The sequence below is a fragment of the Hyla sarda genome, chromosome 1 (genome assembly GCF_029499605.1).
Source record: "Hyla sarda isolate aHylSar1 chromosome 1, aHylSar1.hap1, whole genome shotgun sequence".
NCBI classification, from domain to species: domain Eukaryota; kingdom Metazoa; phylum Chordata; class Amphibia; order Anura; family Hylidae; genus Hyla; species Hyla sarda.
In genome coordinates, this window is record NC_079189.1 from 415,836,959 (window position 1) to 415,856,847 (window position 19,889).

At 42.1% G+C, this 19,889-nt stretch overlaps 1 protein-coding gene and 1 pseudogene across 11 annotated transcripts in view; both read left to right on the forward strand.

Moving 5' to 3' along the window:
- Nucleotides 1–19,889, forward strand: part of ACACB (acetyl-CoA carboxylase beta) — a 153,866-nt gene that overhangs the window by 125,981 nt on the left and 7,996 nt on the right. For 10 of the 11 annotated variants that reach the window (XM_056528828.1, XM_056528830.1, XM_056528827.1 and 7 more), the window contains 11 exons: nt 954–1,157; nt 1,416–1,571; nt 1,723–1,845; nt 6,907–7,176; nt 7,580–7,677; nt 7,761–7,881; nt 10,819–10,929; nt 18,683–18,826; nt 19,203–19,323; nt 19,406–19,502; nt 19,583–19,679. In XM_056528828.1, coding sequence (XP_056384803.1) covers nt 954–1,157; nt 1,416–1,571; nt 1,723–1,845; nt 6,907–7,176; nt 7,580–7,677; nt 7,761–7,881; nt 10,819–10,929; nt 18,683–18,826; nt 19,203–19,323; nt 19,406–19,502; nt 19,583–19,679 — 1,542 coding nt within the window. Of the gene's footprint in view, nt 1–953; nt 1,158–1,415; nt 1,572–1,722; nt 1,846–6,906; nt 7,177–7,579; nt 7,678–7,760; nt 7,882–10,818; nt 10,930–11,098; nt 11,187–18,682; nt 18,827–19,202; nt 19,324–19,405; nt 19,503–19,582; nt 19,680–19,889 lie in introns of those variants that run through there. The other variant, XM_056528838.1, reaches the window with a different exon arrangement.
- Nucleotides 2,958–3,090, forward strand: LOC130337678 (U2 spliceosomal RNA; annotated as a pseudogene).

Consider the following 19,889-nt stretch of genomic DNA (forward strand, 5'->3'; position numbering starts at 1 on the left):
TATTTTTTATGTATTTGATAATAAATTAACTAGAAATATCTGATAACAAAAAACAAATTCAGCAGTGGTTATGTTTTTATCACTGTTTAGTGTCAAATGCATTTTTGTGTTATATACTTTTTTTCTCTAAAGAAAACAATCATCTGTGAGACATGGATTGTATAAGTGCACTTTAACCAGATCTGCCTGTTTTAAAAGAGGGAAATGTGAGGTTCCTGCTGTATTTGAATGCTGTGAGAAGGTGAAAGGGATAATAGTGGACTGTCGATATGTGTCACCAAGGCTCCTGGCCTTGGTGAAGTAAGAGCAGGTATTTATTCAGTGTCAGTGCTGCGATGCAGACTGACACTGTGGCCGTAGAATGGCTGGAAGGCCAATCCGGGACGGCTCTTACTGGGAATGGTCAACTGTAGGGTGGGGGCCATTCCCCACAATCCAGGCCGTCTTTTGTTGGCCTTAAAGCTAGGCTGCCTCACCAGCTGAGGGGGATTTGCTAGTTGCAGCTCACACTGCCAGAGAGAGCTGAGTGTGGAGTTCTTCCCTGAGAGTTTGGAAGCTGGTCAGTAGACTGTCTGGAGGCGTGGAAAAGACTTGCTTGATGCCACATGGCACGGACTGAGGTGTGAACAAACATCTAATGAATACAGGTGGACTTTTGTTACGTTTTCCTTTGTTCTGCATTTAAAGACTGTTTGCTGTTTGCCAACTGTGAATAAAACACTGATCTTTAAGTTGAAAAGTCCTGTTTCCATGCCTCTATACCGCAACCGCACCTGTCTGCAAGAACAAGTAATCACAATGCCCTTATTCATTTTTCTTCTTCTAAGAGTTTAATACGTCTATTTTTTTTAAAGTCATCTTAGATATTGTGTTTTGATAAGGTTATATTTTAGATTAGTCTGGTATGCAAAGAAAGCATGCTATGTTAGATTTTATCTTCTGTCATTCATTAGATTGAGGAGTCCGTTCGCTCCATGGTTATGAGATATGGAAGTCGTTTGTGGAAGCTACGAGTTCTTCAAGCTGAAGTGAAGATCAACATCAGGTTATCCCCTACAGGCAAAGCCATCCCTATCCGTCTCTTTCTTACCAATGAGTCTGGCTACTATTTGGATATGAGCCTTTATAAAGAGGTGACAGAGCCCAGCACTGGACAGGTCAGTTATAATCTGTGTCCTTTAGCAAGGCTTCGGTTGAGTAGCTGTTGTCATGATCTTATAAAGGTTTGTTTATTGAAAGTGTTCTGGGGACACACAAGTGCATAAACTTTATTGACACAGTGATAGCGAAGATGTTCAACCCATGACAGCTCTTTTTTTGGAAATGTTATTTTTAAAACCTTTCTTCTTTAGTTTTCTTTTTATTAGTTTAAAATGTTTCATTGCAGATTACTGCTGTTGTTTGTTTTTTATCAGATCATGTTTAATTCATATGGTGATAAGCATGGACTTATGCATGGAATGCTGATCAATACTCCCTATGTAACCAAGGACCTGTTACAATCTAAGAGATTCCAAGCACAGTCACTAGGGACCACATATGTCTATGATTTCCCTGAGATGTTCAGACAGGTAAGATTTTGGTATCATTGCAGGACACGAAGCTGCATCTTTGAATTGTGTCATTGAGCAAAAGTCGAAATCTCTGTCATTCCAGTAACTTGTGACTTTTGTTTTCCTGCTTGTTACTAGTTATATTTAGTTTTCTGTTCTCTTGTTGCAGGCTTTGTTTAAACTGTGGGGACCAGGTGAACCTCATTCCTCAGATGTTCTCACCTATACAGAGTTGGTTCTTGACAGCCAGGATCAGTTGGTTCAGCTGAACAGATTACCAGGTGGAAATGAGGTAATTAAAAAAAAAAAAAAAAACTGACTGAAATATATAGTTATTTATTATCTGTTTAAGTCTGAGGTCAGCCACAAACATTAGAGAGCTGTCGGAATTCAGTACTGGTTTGGTGCTTTGCAGTGGCCATTGTTGCTGTGGATCTTTGTCTGGGGGCTTGGTCGGGCAACAGTGGTGCTGCCAGGCCGCTGAGTCATTCCCCCTGTGGGCTTGGTGTTGCAGCGGCAATGGTCGCTGCTCAGCGCTATGCCAGTATTAGTTTAGGGCCCCACTCTTATCAGTTGACCTTGACGTGATGAGTGGGCTTGCACATTTTGATCAAAAGCAAGTAGATCATAGTACAAGTTGTGGATGTGTGGCTATGGTCTGTGTGTCTGTCTGCGAGTTACATTATAGAATTGTCTGCCTAACAAATTTGTCTGAAAGTTTACTCTCTCATCCCTTCTCATTATAAACATGCATGCCTCACGTAAGAGCATATTGACAAAGGATCAGAGAAATGCCAGAATGTAACATCAATATCAACAGGTTAAGTAAAATTTCTTCTAATGTCAAAGGCCAGTTTAAGGATACTGCTGGTCCAGGACAGTCTCCTGGTAAAGTGTTTTTTTTTGAAGAAAGTGTTTTGTTGAGAAATAAAGCCTGCAGGAGCAAACTTTCATTTAGTACTAAATGGGTAACCCAACTAATTAGGTTGCACCATCTTTAAATAAAATCTACATTCTCAATTTAACACCTTATAAAATTAAATGACAATGGCTATTTCTCGGTCGCCTTATTGGGGAACACAGAGACCACTGGTATTATGCTGCTGTCCACTAGGAGGCTGACACTAGGCAAAAAAAGAAGTCTGCTCCTCCCAGCAGGATATACCCACTCTGCGCCCTCCAGTGGCTGAACATTGTATGCACTGTATTCTCTCCTGTGTTAGGCGCCCCTCTAGTGGCCACACATTGTTATTACAGGTGCATATTTTTTTCTATGGCCCTTTTCCTGCTCCTGTCGCTTTAGCAGTTTGGAGTATCTCCCTCCGACCCCCTGTTCGGTTCTGTGGCCGGGGGTTGTCTAGGACTCGCATACCCCCCCCCCCTCCCCGCCTTGAGGGCATTTTGATCGCTTCTCGGCTTTTCGGCTAAGATCAGGTGTCGTATCTTTTCTTATCAGTTTAATATCTGATACGTACCCTATCTGGGGACCATATATTAAATAAAGTGTGGTCTGCAGCCATGTGCTTTCCTAGCCCCTGTTTTTCTGAGCGATGGTTTCGGGCCCTGGCCCGTTTTCCGTGGTGACCTGATGGTCATTTTACTGGGGTATGGAATTTTGTCAGTGGTCCAGACCTTGGGATAGGTATCGGCATGGCTCGTCATGCTACTCTTATCATTCCTTGGGGAATTCCAGGAAACCTGACAGCACCTGTTATTTTCTTCACCACCGGACAGGTCTGCTGTGCCTGAAGTTTCGTTCTCCCCTCTACCTGTGCGATGTACCTGAATGGGGTGACATGGCGCGGGAGTCTCTGCAGCTTCCATAGACTAGTCCAGTGTAAACTGGTGAGCGTGCCATCTGCCACAGCTGCTGTTCCGGCACTCCACTTTGAGGGAGAGTAGACTGTTGTACACTGGACCCTCTACGACTCCTAGAGAGTACGTGATGCCTGCCGCATCCGTGGCTCCAGTTCCGGTACCCCACTTTGTGTGAGTGGACCGATGTAGAATGGACCTTCTACGAAGCCCATGGACAGCGTGTTGTATACCACATTCGCGTTTGCAGTTCCAGCACTCCACTGTAAGTGAGAGTTGACTGATGTGCAATGGACCCTCTACGACTCCTAGGGTGTATGTGATGCCTGCCACATCTGCGGCTGCAGTTCCAGTACCCCACCATACGTGTGAGTGACTGATGTAAGATGAACACTCTGCAAAGCCCATGGATGGCGTGATGTTTACCACATCCGCTTTTGCAGTTACGGCACTCCACTGTAAGTGGGAGTTGCGACGTACAATGGACCCTCTACGACTCCTAGGGAATACTTGACACCTGCTGCATGCGCGGCTGTGGTTCCGGTTTCCCCCTATACGTGTGAGTTGACCAATTCTGATGGACCCTCTGCGACGCCCATAGACAGCCCGATGTCTGTCACATCCGCACTGGCAGTTCTGGTACCCCACTGCATGTGGGAGTTGCTGATGGGGTGATCCTGTGTGTGCTGAGCACTCTTTCGCATCCAGGGGAGCATTTGGTCTGCCGCACTGCAGCTGAGATTCCGATCCCCCACTACCTGTGGGAGTTGTCCCATAACTGTCCCTCTAGGTGCAATGTACCACCTTCGCCAGCAGCAGCGACCACTTTATCGCTGCCATGTGTGATTTCCCATGGGTGTACAGTGGTGTCTGCTCTTGTCCTGGACGTAAGCCTGTGCCTCTTTCGCGGCGGCGGTTCTAGTATCCTGCTACTGTTACGAGGGGCTCTGTAGAGTGTCCCTGTGTATTCTCTGGGCTCTGGACAGTAAGGGCATCCTTTTACCTCCTTCCTTTTGTGAAATATCAGTGGTTTTCTAGGGACAGTATTTTGTGGACTACCTGCTGTGACTCTCACAACCAGCGTACTCCCCCCTTTTTATAGAAAGGGCAGGTTTGTGAAGTACCTGCATGGGTCACTGCAGCCTTTTCTCTTCCACCTTCCAAGGGGGGAGTCGTTCGCATTCATTAGTGGAGTGACGGTGTATCCAGGTTAAGGTATAGTGGATTCCGACTCTGGCTAGTTCAGGGTTCACATTTCCCTTTCCAGAAAGTAGCTACTCTACTGCTCCGGCTGGTTCTTCCATCACCTTTTTCTTGATGGCATGGGTATTAGTGGTCTTGCTACCTATTTCTATTGCCTACTATACGATGCCTGCTATTCATCATGCAGTCATTGTTCACACCCTGGCTTATGGGCAGGTTTCGTAGGTGGCCTACTTTTTCTCCTGTGGTCATTGCATTTCTTCTCTTCTGAGCGATCTTCTATATCCCTCCATCTTGTTGACCCCTTCCGTTACCAACCTCGGGGTGGCTTGGTGGGCTGCCGACTATCCGGATTTCAGCCATTCCGCTTCTCCTTCCTACAGGGAGTTTTGCAGGCATGGCACTGTTCCTCGTCCTCCAGCTTCCTTGTATTGGATGGTTTATTTTGTTGGTGGCGGAGCATTGGTACTGCCATGCGGGAGGCCTGGGTTCCCCTTTCGGCCTCGGCAGCACCGCTCTTCTCTTATTCTTCCTATCCCTGCCAACATCTTCCCACCTCTGGCAGAGTGCTGCTGGATTGGCTTAGTTGCGGCTGTTGCTCTCCTGGCGTTCACATTGCCTTCCACGCTGCTGGGATGGTTTCTGCCTTCCCCAACCAGTTTTTTTCTGCGTGGGGTGTTGGCGATCCTGGAGTGGTTTCTACTCTAGTTACCCTGACCCTCATGTGGCACTCTCCTTCAGGGTAACTTGCTTAGATGACATCCGGGCAGTCCTTGTGCGGTTTCTCGATGCGGCATGTCCATCCTCTTTTGGGGTGGTTGTCAGTTGTTACGTGACTGGACGACAGTCTGGTGGGCGACCTCCTGCGCCTAGATCATGTCTTCTGTTTATGCGCCTTATTGCTTTGGCTGGACTGACACCAGAGCTGTGTGTCAGTCTCCCTCTCTGTGCCTTGCCTTCCGGGCTGTGTCTCCTTGGAGACATCCAGTCCGTTCTGACCGCTGGGATCCGATGCTTGTTCGGCCTTGTCTAGCCTCAGCTTATTCCCGGATCTAGAACCCTCTGGTTCTCGTGACGACTGTTCCAGGGTTTCCTGACAGTTCTAACCTCCTTACCGGCCTGTTTATCTCTCATCGTCTCCTTCCGGGGTGAACGGACCTTGTGGCCGAGGGCCCTTCTGTCCTCCTGGTTACCTCTGTCTGGCATTTTGCACCTAGATGGACGTTGTCCTCTCATCGCCCTCAATTTTCGTCGCCCTTCCAGGCGAAACTGTGTGCTCTTTGATTTCCCCTTCCACCCGGTCCCTTGGCAGCATGGCCTTAGGACTGTGGCTCGGTGTCCGAGCGGTCAGCAATGTTCTTCTGCCATAGTCTTCTTCTGGGCTGGGTTGCTCTGCGTTCCGGCCTGGACATGGATCTTGTTTGTCTCTCTCTTCTGCTTTTCCGGCGGCTTCTAGTTAAACCTTCTGCGCTTTGTCTTTTCTTCGGAGGTGGTTTCGCTTTCTCCGGCCAGGGGGTGTCTGGCCAGCAGGCATCCAAGGCAACTGTTTCTTGTCGCATTTGGTTGGAGGTTGGGCCTCCGTCCTTGCTTGGTTCCTTCCTTTTCGGGTCCTAGCTCTCCCCTCATGTTTTGTGGGGGTTTCCAGATGGTGGGTTTCCTGCTTCCTCCTGGACCTCTTCCACGTTCCTGTGCAAATGGGTATATTTCTCTGGACTGCTCTTCCCTTCTCTGACGGTTGTTTTTCCCACCCCAGGGACTGCTTTGGGACATCCCATGGTCTCTGTGTTCCCCAATAAGGTGACCGAGAAAAGGAGATTTTTTTTTTGTACTCCCCGTAAAATCTCTTTCTCGTAGCCTTCATACGGGAACGCAGCACCCATCCATTTATGGTTCCTGGTCAGGTTGTTTTGTTGCCTGTTGTTACTTTTGATGTCCTTTGGACAAATTTCCTTTGTTGTTTGGCTTCTCCTACTGCTTTGTTACACAACTGATTAGCTCAGTGCCTGTAGGCGGGTATAGCCTGCTGGGAGGAGCCAACTTCTTTTTTTGCCTAGTGTCAGCCACATAGTGGACAGCAGCATAATACCCATGGACTCTGTGTTCCCCAATGAAGGCTAAGAGAAAGAGATTTTACGGTGAGTACAAAAAATCTTTTTCTGATTTTTAACAGGATTACATTTTTTTTGTATTTTATATTTTGCCTATAATGCACAAAAAGAAAGTAATATAAAGAAACCACAGCCGCATATTTAGCAACCAGTGAAAATCTGAAAATGTCTAGTTATATTACTACTGTGTTGTATTGTGTGAAGTAATCTATCTCACTCTGTTTTAGGTTGGAATGGTCGCTTTCAGGATGAAGCTGAAGACTCCTGAATATCCAAAAGGTCGTGATATTATTGTAATCCTCAATGATATCACTTACAAAATTGGTTCCTTCGGCCCACAGGAAGATATGCTCTTTCTGCGAGCTTCAGAGCTTGCTAGGAAGGAAGGGATTCCTCGAATTTATATTGCCGCTAACAGTGGTGCCCGGATAGGATTGGCAGAGGAACTCAGACACATGTTTCACGTAGCTTGGATTGATCCATCTGACCCTTACAAAGTGAGTTTAAGGAATATACATAGGGGAAGATTTATCAAAACTTGTGCAGAGGAAAAGTTGGCCAGTTGCCCATAGTAACAAATCTGCTTACTTCCTTTATTTTTAAAAGGCCTTTGAAAAATAAAAGAAGCAATCTGATTGGTTGATATGAACAACTGGTCAACTTTTCCTCTGCACAAGTTTTGATAAATCCAGGGATAAGTTTTAGATCGCTGGGGCTGGCTCTCCCCAGTAACGGGGCCTGTCGATCCCCACATGAAGTGGCGGCCAACACGTTCCTCGTGTTCTATGTTTATTTTTCATCTAGTATTTAAGTCAAAGCATAAATGACTTTTCAGTCATCTAGAAAGTGGTCCAATAAACTGCTTCCCTTCATCAAAATATTGGGATTTTCACTTTCCAGGGCTTCAAGTATTTGTATTTGACGCCACAAGACTACACACGGATTAGCTCTCTGAACTCTGTTCACTGCGAGCATGTGGAAGATGAAGGTGAATCCAGGTACTTATGTAATATTTATTGAATCTTACTGTTCATTTAGTCTTTTCTGACTCAGGAGACCCATGCATTGTTTCACTCCACAGGTATGTGCTGACTGATATAATTGGAAAAGAGGAAGGAATTGGAGTAGAAAATCTTAGAGGATCAGGAACAATTGCTGGAGAGTCATCACTTGCATATGATGAAATTGTAACTATCAGCATGGTATGTGCATTCATCCCTATTTATCTTTGGTATAAACAGTTAGACCTGGAGATCACATTTTCTTTGATTTAAAACAATATAAAAGTATTCCTGTGAATATATTTAAAAAAAATGTTGACATGGTGTCTTAGTGCTGAGACTCCCTCTGATCAGAGAAGGAACAAGAATAAGTGATCTGTAGCACGCTTTACTCTCTGACTTTCAGCAATCTTTGTCTTGTAGGTCCATTCAAGGTCTTTGGGGCTGCAAGACAGATGACTGAGAGCTGGGAAGTAATTATTCTCCTGATCAGGAGGGGTCTCTGCACTGAAACCCCAACTGATCAAAACTTTTGATATGTCTCTATGACATGTGAAAAGATTATTTTTTTTTTTTTAATGACAGGTACACTTTGACACCTGTGTACATGTGACATACATGTATGTTGCCAGTCCGCTAAAGGATTATGAACTCAGGAGCCGAGCTTACTTCAAAGCCATTGGGAATCAGCAGCCAGGACTCACTGCTCATGTGTCTGACATTAACCCTTTAGACGCCTTGATCAAAGTTGATTATAGCGTCTAAAAGTGCCAAAATGTATTTCTGGTTAGCTCAGTATGCTAGTCAGCTGAGAAGACTGACAGAGGTCCCTTACTGTGCACCATACCTTTCAATCGGTGCTCCAACTGTGCAGGCAGCCTGTACAAGTGGAGCTCCAATAACACTGATCAATGCTGTGCTATAGCATTGTTCAGTGTTTTCAATCAAATGATTGCTGGTAATGGTTCCCTATGGATTGCAGGTAATAGTTCCCTGAGTTCAGAGATGTCCAAACTATAACAAAAAAAAATTCATATACCAGATTTTTTTTTATAAAAAGCAATTGTCCCATCGAAATAAACAGGGTACAGCTAAAAACTAGAGATCTAGGTGCCAAAAACGAGCCCCCTTATACAGACAAATAATAGCGTTATAGCAATTTTAAGCATACAGATAAAAAAAAAATAATACTTTTAGAAGTAGTAAAAAAAAATAAAAAAACATAAAAATTGGGTATCGTTGGATAAAGATAATGGGAGAGATTTATCAAAACCTGTGCAGAGTAAAAGTTGACCAGTTGCTCAAAGCAACCAATCAGATTGCTTTTTTATTTTATTTATTTTTATAAATGCCACAGATTTTTTTTAAAGCAATCTTTATTGATTGCTGTGGACAAATTTTCCTCTGCACAAGTATTGTTAAATAATCCCCCCAAATGTGTAATTGTTACCAAAAAGTACACACTGCGCAAAACAGATACCCTCAAAAGTCGCAAAAATTATTATTTTTTTTTTCATATTGCCTCACAAATATAAATATATATATATATATATATATAAAACAAAGTAGAAGCGGCACTCCAAAATATCAATAAAGCGTGGATTTATTCACACATCTGTGCAGAAAGCGACGTTTCGGCTCGACAATAGAGCCTTTCTCAAGCATAACAAGCAGTGTACATTAGTGTCCATATATAGGCCCTCTAATCACACAAGTGAATGAGGGGGGTGTGGCCAACACAACAATCAAAACAATCTATAAAGTTACTCAATAAAACCGCAATCGGTTGTATATAAATGTGTTAACATATAATCATATAATGTCATATACAGTGCAATCAAATTATACACACAATCCAGTGCTAAAGGCGAGTACCGTGTAGCAAAATCTATAAAGTTCATCTGAGGTCCGGTTCCAGAGGCGGCGCTCACCTGTTGACAACAGCGCAGGCATCCAATCAAAATCGTCTCTAGCTGAAGTATGCTGTGTTTGTACACAAAGCGAGTGCGCAGGTGCCGATTCACCGCATTCGGTCGCCGCCGGAAGTCGTCACCAGTCACGAGGTTAACAGACGTAGTATCAACAGGAAGTATCCATATTTTGATGGCGCATATGTGAATTCATGTGCGCATGCGTAGACGCGCAACAGGGTCATAAGTCCTCAGCCGCCATAACCAGTACTGGCATAACTGTGGGCAATGCCAGTTAACTAAATTATAACACGGGGGATGACCATACTATTCTCACAAAAGCGGCAAGGTTTTTTCCATTAAACAAAGATAAATTGTTAAGATAAATTGTACAAATATCACACATTGTATATGGTTTTCGGTCATGGCTTATTAGGTGGGGGTCTGTCCTATGGACAGAAAACCAGTTTCGTAGGCATTGAAGTCTGACAGATTCTTATCGGATCTACCCCCTATGCGCAGGGGCGAAGTTATGGCCACCATGTTCTAGTCCCGCATCCAGGACTTTTGAATCTATTGTGGCACCTTAACCATTCGTCCAATTCTCTCATGTCAGGACTGCCATCTGGATCATGCATTACCCCTACAAGCCGCTCCCTAATACAATGTAATGAATTAAACCAATACTCCTTGCCAAATACCTACATAAGGTCATCCCACATGCTATACATAAATAAATCTTTAAAACAAAAAAATATAGAGAAACTTCCTTTAGTACCCTATTTTCAAGGCAGGATCCATACGAAGGTCACAGGTGAGACGCCGTCTTGCTTCCGGACCGTGATGAGGAGTATCTAAAGTATAGAATATAAAGGCATAGTGTAAGTAAAACATATTTTACAAAAAAATAAAAATACAATATCATAGTAAATACAACTTACTACGGATTAGCCAACACACATATATATATATATATATATATATATATATATATATATATAATGTTTTCCGTTTCACCATAGATTTTGTGGTAAAATAATGAGTAATGTCATTACAAAGTACAGTTGGTCCCGTATAAAGTAAGCACTTATATGGGTCTGTAGGTGAAAAATTATGGCTTTTAAATAATGTTTGGTTTACATGTGTGTCTGCCCAGTTAATTATATCTTTTCCTTTTATGCACAGATGTTGACTTTTGGTAAAACCTTCATTCTTTGCTTTAATTAAGGTCACGTGTCGTGCAATTGGGATAGGAGCCTATTTGGTAAGACTAGGTCAGCGTGTTATTCAAGTAGAGAATTCCCATATTATTCTGACTGGTGCAGGTGCCCTGAACAAGGTAAGGAAATGGTTTATTCTCTAGATCTTGCGCATATGTGTTTCTTTTAAGAAAACCTGTATTTACAATATTTTGTTTGAATCTATTGAAAAAAATTTTTTGCAAAATAACAGAACAAATTGCAAACACAGATTGCTATTGTGTAACCATTTCAGTTTTCGATATGCAGATTGAATGAGTGCAGGAAGGCTTAAGCATCGTAGAGGAAAAACAACAGTTGAGGAAAAACAACATGCCTTATGAATAATAAAGTAAATCCAATAACAGTACTGTATCTACTTATAAGAATGGTATGAGAATCCTTGAAACAAAGTATAAACAAGACAGAGAAAGGAAAAGAAAGAACTGATGGTACCTATAGGCTTAATGACGAGAATATCAGATCCAGGTCACACAGTGATACAGGCTTATCTATTGAGAGCACATGGATGCCAAGTATTTGAGATTATTATAAGCCCGAGCTCTTTACCAAATATGCGATAATTGAAGCAAAGAGGCAAGTTCAGACATAGATGGAGGCCATATGGACTTCCAGTGTCCGGTAATAACCAATTTAGCTAAGATTAATATTCTGCACATAAGAATTCTGGAATTTGGGTGAACCCCAAATCCCTATCAATAACAAGGCCAATAATGGTGTTAAAAGAAGGGCACAGGAATTTTTGTAAAACTCCCTCTACTTCAGACCGGAACAATGTCAATATCGGGTATGACCATAGAGTATGAGAGACAATTGCTGGTTCTGCACACTGTCTCTAAGGCTAAGTTTCTACTTCTTTTTATTTTTTGGGAAAACGCCAAGAAAAATGCATGGCGTTTTTTCGGCCAAAAAACGCTGTGGCCAGATGTTAGCTGTAAATCAATGAGAAATCGCAAAATTCTTATTCCACTTGGTTTTTCACTTTGGCGTTTTTTAAATCCTTTTGGCGTTTTTTCACTCTTTTTTGGCGTTTCTCAGCTCCTTGGCAGTTTTCCAAAATCGCAGCATGTTGAGCCACTGGCGATTTTTCTCCCTTAGAAGTCTATGGGAGTGAAAAAAACGCTAAGAAAAACGATATGTGGTTTTTAACTTTGGCGTTTTTGCAGGCTTTTTTTATTCTTTTTTGGACTTTAGCGATCCAAAAAAGTGATGGACATACCTTTTTTAATAAAATTTTGTAAGGTACCATTAAAAATAAAATGCTCGATATGCAGAAAAAAATGGAAACACAAAAAGGAAGCGCAACAATGTGCCGTAAAAGTTTACAGATATAACGACGATAAAGAGGTGAAAAAAACTTGCTCACCTTCTGGTGTTGTGCAGTGGGCACAACACCATATCACGCTTGTATCCCATTGCAAAGGGAATAGTGAAAAACAGGGGGTGCAGCTCACACCGTGGCGTCCTGGGATTCCTGGACGTCTGGAAAATGCAAGAGGTGAAGATCCCCGGGGCTCCGGTTCACGTGAAAAAAAGGTGTGTTCGAGCGCTCACTCCTGTAGAATAGCTTGGCTGGGATCGTGGCAGTATGGAAGTAGCCGGACACGGTTGAGGATATAATAACCGGATTTTATTTGGATAGATCACAGATAACGCGTTTCGAGGGGTGGGATCCCCTCTTCGTCAGATCAATGATGTGGCAGATGTGGGAGGCCACTAATTTATGCAAAAAAAGCCCGCAAAATTTAACAGCAATTACCGGGTACACATGGGGGGATGTGTGTACGGCTGCGCATGTGTATATGTGTGCGTGTATATATATATATGTATATATGTGTGGACATATGTGCGTATGTGTGTCTGTTTGGGCATCCGAACACAGAAGACACACACCATATGTGTTTACAGACTAAAAAGATATTTCTCTGTGTGATCACACAGAAAATCTGCAGGACATGCAGAAAATATAAAGTGCCGTCAATTGTGCAGTCCATACGTCTGCCATTGGCCCCCGTAACCTATGACTATGAATATACGTCCAAATAACTCATATAATTTACCTTAAATACGGCTGAATATTATGACATCCCAGAAACATTTTATTAGTTCATGCACCAATTCCCTAACAACAGCATCTATCACTGAAAAAGTAAAACATGGATGGCATATGACAACACCATATCACCCCATGCACAACCAAAATCCTAGCTATGGTTCCTGCTGTCTCCGGAAACCAGATAAATGTCATCAATATACACCACGGCACCACTGCATAGAATATGCTCTATTGCAATGCCGATGCCTGCGTTTGTTAAATCGATCCAGCGGAGGATATGCACTTATACTATGAACTTTTTTGTAATTTGGGACGTTTCCTCCTGAGCACCCGGATGAGAGGTCTCCCATACAGGGGAGGACCACGGTCCCGTTGTGCCTCTATCTTTGAGATGCCGCCGCTTCATGGAGAGCGGCGCTTTGATTTTTCTACTTGCTCTGCTCCCCAAACTGAAAGCCAGGCTAATTGTAGTAATACCTTATTTGATCTGCCACCCAAGCACCATTCATGTTAAATGTAATATGTGTTAAAATTATGTTTTACTTTGGATTTGAGACATCCTCAACACTGTGGAAATTGTATTGCACAGATGCATGTTTGTATTTTAATCTGTACCCGGTAATTGCTGTTAAATTTCGCTGGCTTTTTTTGCATAAATTAGTGGCCTCCCACATCTGCCACATCATTGATCTGACGAAGAGGGGGTCCCACCCCTCAAAACGCGTTATCTGTGATCTATCCAAATAAAATCCGGTTATTATATCCTCAACCGTGTCCGGCTACTTCCATACTGCCACGATCCCAGCCAAGCTATTCTACAGGAGTGAGCGCACGAACACACCTTTTTTTCACGTGAACCGGAGCCCCGGGGATCTTCACCTCTTGCATTAAAAAATAAAAAAGATACAGCAGTGAAGGAAAAAATTGTATCTAACTAAATTTTCCTTTTTTATAACAACATTTTTAATAATTTTTAAAACAGGGATCAATTAATGTGGGCGGGCAGGGACCTAAAAATGTAGCCGACAATAATAAAAATTTAGTGTGTGTGTGTGTTTTTCACTTTTTTTTTCCTTATTTTTTTTACATTTTTTTCGGTAGTACTACTACTCCCAGTATGGAACACACTGTTCCATGATGGGAGTAGTAGTACCTGTACTAACTGACTGATCGCCCCTTGCGATCCTCCTGTATAATGTATAGATGCGGCCGACCGCTCTTCTATGGTCCCCTGCACTGACGTATATATACACCTATTCATATTTCCTGCAGAGAGCTGTGATTGGACAGGGACTTGCCCATTGGCAACACTTTAATAATATGGGTAATTTTTCTCAACAGAAATTTGAGCCTTAAGGGAGGCTAGCTGTTCGGCTGAAAGGCAAGGGAGGGTTAAGTGGCTCAGAAAGTCTTTAATAGCAAGGTGAATTGGTTGTGGGGTGGCTGTCTCTCGTGATAAGTTATAGAAAGCAGAATAATATGGCATTAAGCTATTAGCATCATCTCATTGGTGGTTTCAGTTCCACAATATGGGATTTTGGATTTCATATGTTTGTCTCTCAAGCGTGTCACTAACATTTTACCAACCTTACTGTCAAACGCATAAAATTGAGATCAGAGTTTACCCATTCTTCTAGCATAGTCATCTTAAAATCATTCTAGAATCTTTTGCTCAATAGAGCGGAGCTAAGAGGCCAAGGAGGAAGTGGGTGTTTTGTGTATTCAAATCCTCCACCACTTCTGCTCAAACTGCAAGTAATCTTATAAGGACAGTACATTGCTTTTTAAGAACGTGGCCCAGTTTAATGAAGGATGCCCATATAATTACCTTATAGGCATTCCATAGCTTTGTAGCACTAACTTCAGGGGTAGGGTTAGTGGAAAAATACAGCGATAAGTCCACCAACAATTCAGCTCTATATTTAGGGTGATGCAGTAAAAAGTTGTTACAACCCACAGGTAAGTATAGGGTGGAATGCTACTCTCCTCTATCTTCAAAGTAATGGGATATGGTGAGACCATTTGAATGGTTCAGTAGTGGAGGATTTGACCAAGTCAACAAGTGGCCTATCTACAACAAATTCTCAAATAGCTATTGAACATCTGAGTATATAAAAAATTGCTTACACTGACTGGCGTGGAGAAGTCGCCATGTATCAAATGCATCATCCTGATGAAAAAGCACCTGAACAGACATAGACCAGACTGACTCCTAGTGTGCAAGGAGACATCCACACACAAGTCAGGGACTGCATTAAAGTCAATAGTTAACACTAAATGACCCTGCTCGTATTTATGTTTAAAACTAAAATCTTTCATATAAAGTGCAGCACTGGTTGGCCTTGAATGGGTGCCTAAACTGACACAAAGGTAAACATTACATAATTTTAGACCAAACTAAGGCTGGGTTCACACTACGTTTTTGCCATACTGTTTTCAATCCGTTTTTCTAAAGAAAACCGTATGGCAAAAAAACGGATGGAACAGTATGGAAAAAAGTAAGCCGCATGCGTTTTTAAACAGTATACTGTTTTTAAAAGTGCATATAGTTCCGTCAGTTTTCATAATAAAAAAAACCCATACGTTTTTGAAAATTTTGTCCATTTTTAATGGGAGGGGTCTTGGGTGGGGACTTTAGGATTCAAATGCGCATGTGCAAAGTAAAAACGTATACGTTTTTCCCGTATGGAACCGTATACATGTGCGTTTCCCATTGACGTCCATGTTAAAAAAAAAAAACGTATGCGGTTGCAGTACGGTTTTTAACCTCTTAAGGACCCAGAACGTATGAGTACGTCCTGGGTCACGGTCCTGCGATATAACGCGGGGTCACACGGTGACCCCACATCATATCGCGTCGGGCCCGGCGTCATAGTGAAGCCAGGACCCGCCTCTAATAGCGCGCGGCACTGATCGCGGTGCCGCGCGCTATTAACCCTTTAGCCGCGCGCTCAAAGCTGAGCCACGCGGCTAAAAGTAAAAGTAAAAAGTGCTGGTTCGCTCAGGGAGCTGTTCGGGATCGCCGCGGTATAATCGCGGCATCCCGAACAGCTGTAGCACAGGAGGAAGGTCTCTTACCTTCCTTCCTGCAGTCCGATCGCTGATTGAATGCTTCAAGCCTGAGATCCAGGCTTGAGCATTCAATCACCGAAAACACTGATTGATCCATTCCTATGGAGATGCATCAATCAGTGGTAAAGATCAGTTAATGCAATGTTATAGCCCCCTATAGGAGCTATAATATTGCAATAAAAAAAGTGTAAAAAAATCATTAACCCTTTCAATTATCCCTTCCCCTAATAAAAGTTTGAATCACCCGGCATTTCCAAGAATAAAAAAAACAGTGTAAATAAAAATAAACATATGTGGTATCGCCACGTGCGGAAATGTCCGAATTATAAAAATATACCGCTTTTTAAACAGCACGTTCAATGGCGTACGTGCAAAAAAATTCCAAAGTCCAAAATAGCGCATTTTTGATCACTTTTTATACCACAAAAAAGTGATCAAAAAGTCTGATCAGAACAAAAATGGTACCGCTAAAAACTTCCGATCACTGCGCAAAAAATGAGCCCTCATAGCGCCCTGAACAAAGAAAAATAAAAAAGTTATAGGGGTCAGAATATGACCATTTTAAACGTATAAATTTTCCTGCATGTAGTTATGATTTTTTTCTGAAGTGATACAAAATCAAACCTATATAAGTAGGGTATCATTTTAACCGTATGGACCTACAGAATAAAGATAAGGTATCTTTTTTGCCGAAAAATGTACTGCGTAAAAACGGAAGCCCCCCAAAACTTACAAAATAGTGTTTTTTCATAAATTTTGTCGCACATTGATTTTTTTTCCCGTTTCACCGTAGATTTTTGGGTAAAATGACTAATGTCATTACAAAGTAGAATTAGTGATGCAAAAAATAAGCCATCATATAGAATTTTAGGTGAAAATTTTAAAGAGTTATGATTTTTTAAAGTTAAGGAGGAAAAATTGAAAATGAAAAAATGGAAAAAGCCCGGGTCCTTAAGGGGTTAAACCGGAGACAAAATTGTGGTCAACCACGGTTTTGACTCCTGTTTAAAAACCGTACTGCAACCGCATACGTTTTTTTTTAACATGGACGTCAATGGGAAACGCAAATGTATACGGTTCCATACGGGAAAAACGTATACGTTTTTACTTTGCACATGCGTATTTGAATCCTAAAGTCCCCACCCAAGACCCCTCCCATTAAAAATGGACAAAATTTTCAAAAACGTATGGTTTTTTTTTTTCTATAAAAACTGACGGAACTGTATGCACTTTTAAAAACAGTATACTGTTTAAAAACGCATATGGTTTACTTTTTTCCATACTGTTCCATCCGTTTTTTTGCCATATGGTTTTGTTAAGAAAAACGGATTGAAAACAGTATGGCAAAAATGTAGTGTGAACCCAGCCTAAAACTGCATCAAAAAGAAATTGGCTCCAACCCCAATTTAAGAGCATAAGAGAACAGAGAATGAACTGATGAGCATCCATTATAATCAGGCACTTTGGGGGGGGAGAAATGTCCCTTTTATGCCAAGCAGGGGGGAACTATTAAAGATCAGTCCTGCATCGCTTTTCAGTCTAGACCCGAATGGTGACCACCAACAGCTTTCTAGTCAGGTCACAGATGAGTAGGGGAGGAAGGCAACTACTTTCCCGGGATGTCCACAGGTTCATGCCAAGCCTTCATAGTTGCAATTCCATCTTCCATGGAACGAATTACATGCAACACCTTTTTGCATTGGATTAATAGACAATTAATACTTGATCTGAGAATTCCAAAGAGTCACTGGAGCAAGATTGTGGTATATTTGCACAGTTGCTGCTGGCAGATCATTGAACAGGGAAACCATGCAAAACTGCTCAGGAGTCTCTTGGTGTGAAAGAAGTGTACTCTGGCCTATACATCTCTGGTAATGTCATCATCACCCTTTGTGCACTATTTTTGAGAAAGTCTCTGTCCAGAAATAAGGCTTTCATGAAGTCACATATGTAGTCAGTGAGCTCTTTAGCAGAAACAGACTCAGGGATATCCCTGAATTTTGCATTGTTTTGTCGGGACCTATCTAGGTCCGGGACCTTTAAGCGTAGGTCAAGAAACTCCACTTCCAAATCATTGTGTGCATCAATAAATTAACTGTGGGAAGAGGTCACTTCAGCCATCTTAGATTCAGAGTGCTCTACCCTCGTTTCCAGATCAGATATAGTAGTGCGGATAGGATGAAATGTCTGAGCAATATTAGTATTAATGGACGTGCTCAATAGCTGGAGCATTCGTTTTAAAGTTACCTCAGTCACTGGGATATCTGAGGCAGGAATGGAGTGAAAAAAGTCTTACTATTTGTCAGCCCTCCAGATCTGGGTGGCGGCCTGCTTCACCCCCTAAAGAGTCCATCCTAGGCCGCTGTTTTGAGTTAGGTAGCTGTGATGGGCAGACTGCTGTGGAGAGGCCTGGCCTGCTGCCCATGTGGCTGAAGAAGACAGAACAACACCATCTTGTAAACAGCACCCAGAAAAGGCTAAGAAAGGTTCTATTTGTCACTGAATATGATCGCTGAATGCATGAGCTCAGTGACTTTAAAAACATTCCGCTCCACAGCCAAGCCGCACCCTCGTATTTACAATATTTTTATTATGTTTTTCTTTACAATGATTTTAAAAACCCTTCATAATATTGCTTCCTTTAAAAAAAATGAAGTTTAAAAATGTTTGAATCAATAAAGCAATGAAATACATTTCCGTGCTAGGTTCTTGGGCGTGAAGTATATACCTCTAATAACCAGCTGGGAGGAGTTCAGATCATGTGTAATAATGGAGTGTCTCACACTATGGTCCCTGATGATTTTGAGGGAGTGTATACAATTCTTCAGTGGCTCTCCTATATGCCAAAGGTAAGATTCTTTTGTCACAGATTAAGATCTGTCATATGTTTGCTTGGCACCTTAGCAACCCCAGCAAATATAAAAATATCAGTGCTTAGTCCTCTGGGTGAACACACTACAGGGAAATTATCCATTTGGTCCTTATAAGTTGACAATGACCTGATGGCCCTTAACTAAGGACAGCAGGCTCCAAAGATATGTAGATATCTACTGTATATATCTACCTAGATAGGTATGTATATATACTGTATATAAAAACAATATCCACCCCGGTATAAAGACCAGATTTCCCATTATTTCATCATATGCTATCTATTCTTGCCATATTTTAGACAATCTCCCCTAATACATCTACTTTCATATGTGTGTTTGCCTATATCTGAAGGACAAGCACAGTCCAGTCCCTGTCATCTCGCCTTCTGATCCAACTGACCGTGATATTGAGTTTATTCCAACAAAGGCTCCCTATGATCCCCGCTGGATGCTTGCTGGAAGACCTCATCCCAGTAAGTCTGCAGGATATATTCCTCTTTTCTACATCATTTCCTGATATGTTTTACTGTTAAAGCAACGTCATTTTTTCTGTAGCTGTCAAAGGGACATGGCAGAGGGGTTTCTTTGATCATGGAAGTTTCATGGAGATCATGCAACGCTGGGCACAAACTGTAGTAGTGGGACGGGCAAGGTATGTCCTGTGAAGCAATGCTAATATGATAAATTTTGATTTTAGGTGTGATATGTTGACATCTATGATTTGATTTTTAGATTAGGAGGAATACCATTGGGAGTTATTGCTGTGGAGACCCGGAGCGTAGAGATGGCGGTACCAGCTGATCCAGCAAACCCTGAATCTGAAGCTAAGGTGATTTCAGTTACCATGTGGTTTTGTAAGGTATAGTTTCTCTAGGCGCTTGAACAACACCATGAAGTGAATACGTACCACTTCATAGGCTCTGTGAATAAGTTTACTAATCTTTGTATATTTCTCGTCATATTTAGTAAGTTAAGATACAAAATAAATCTATGTCAGCTCAACTCAATCAGTGCACATATCTGAAGCCCTCTTTTTTTG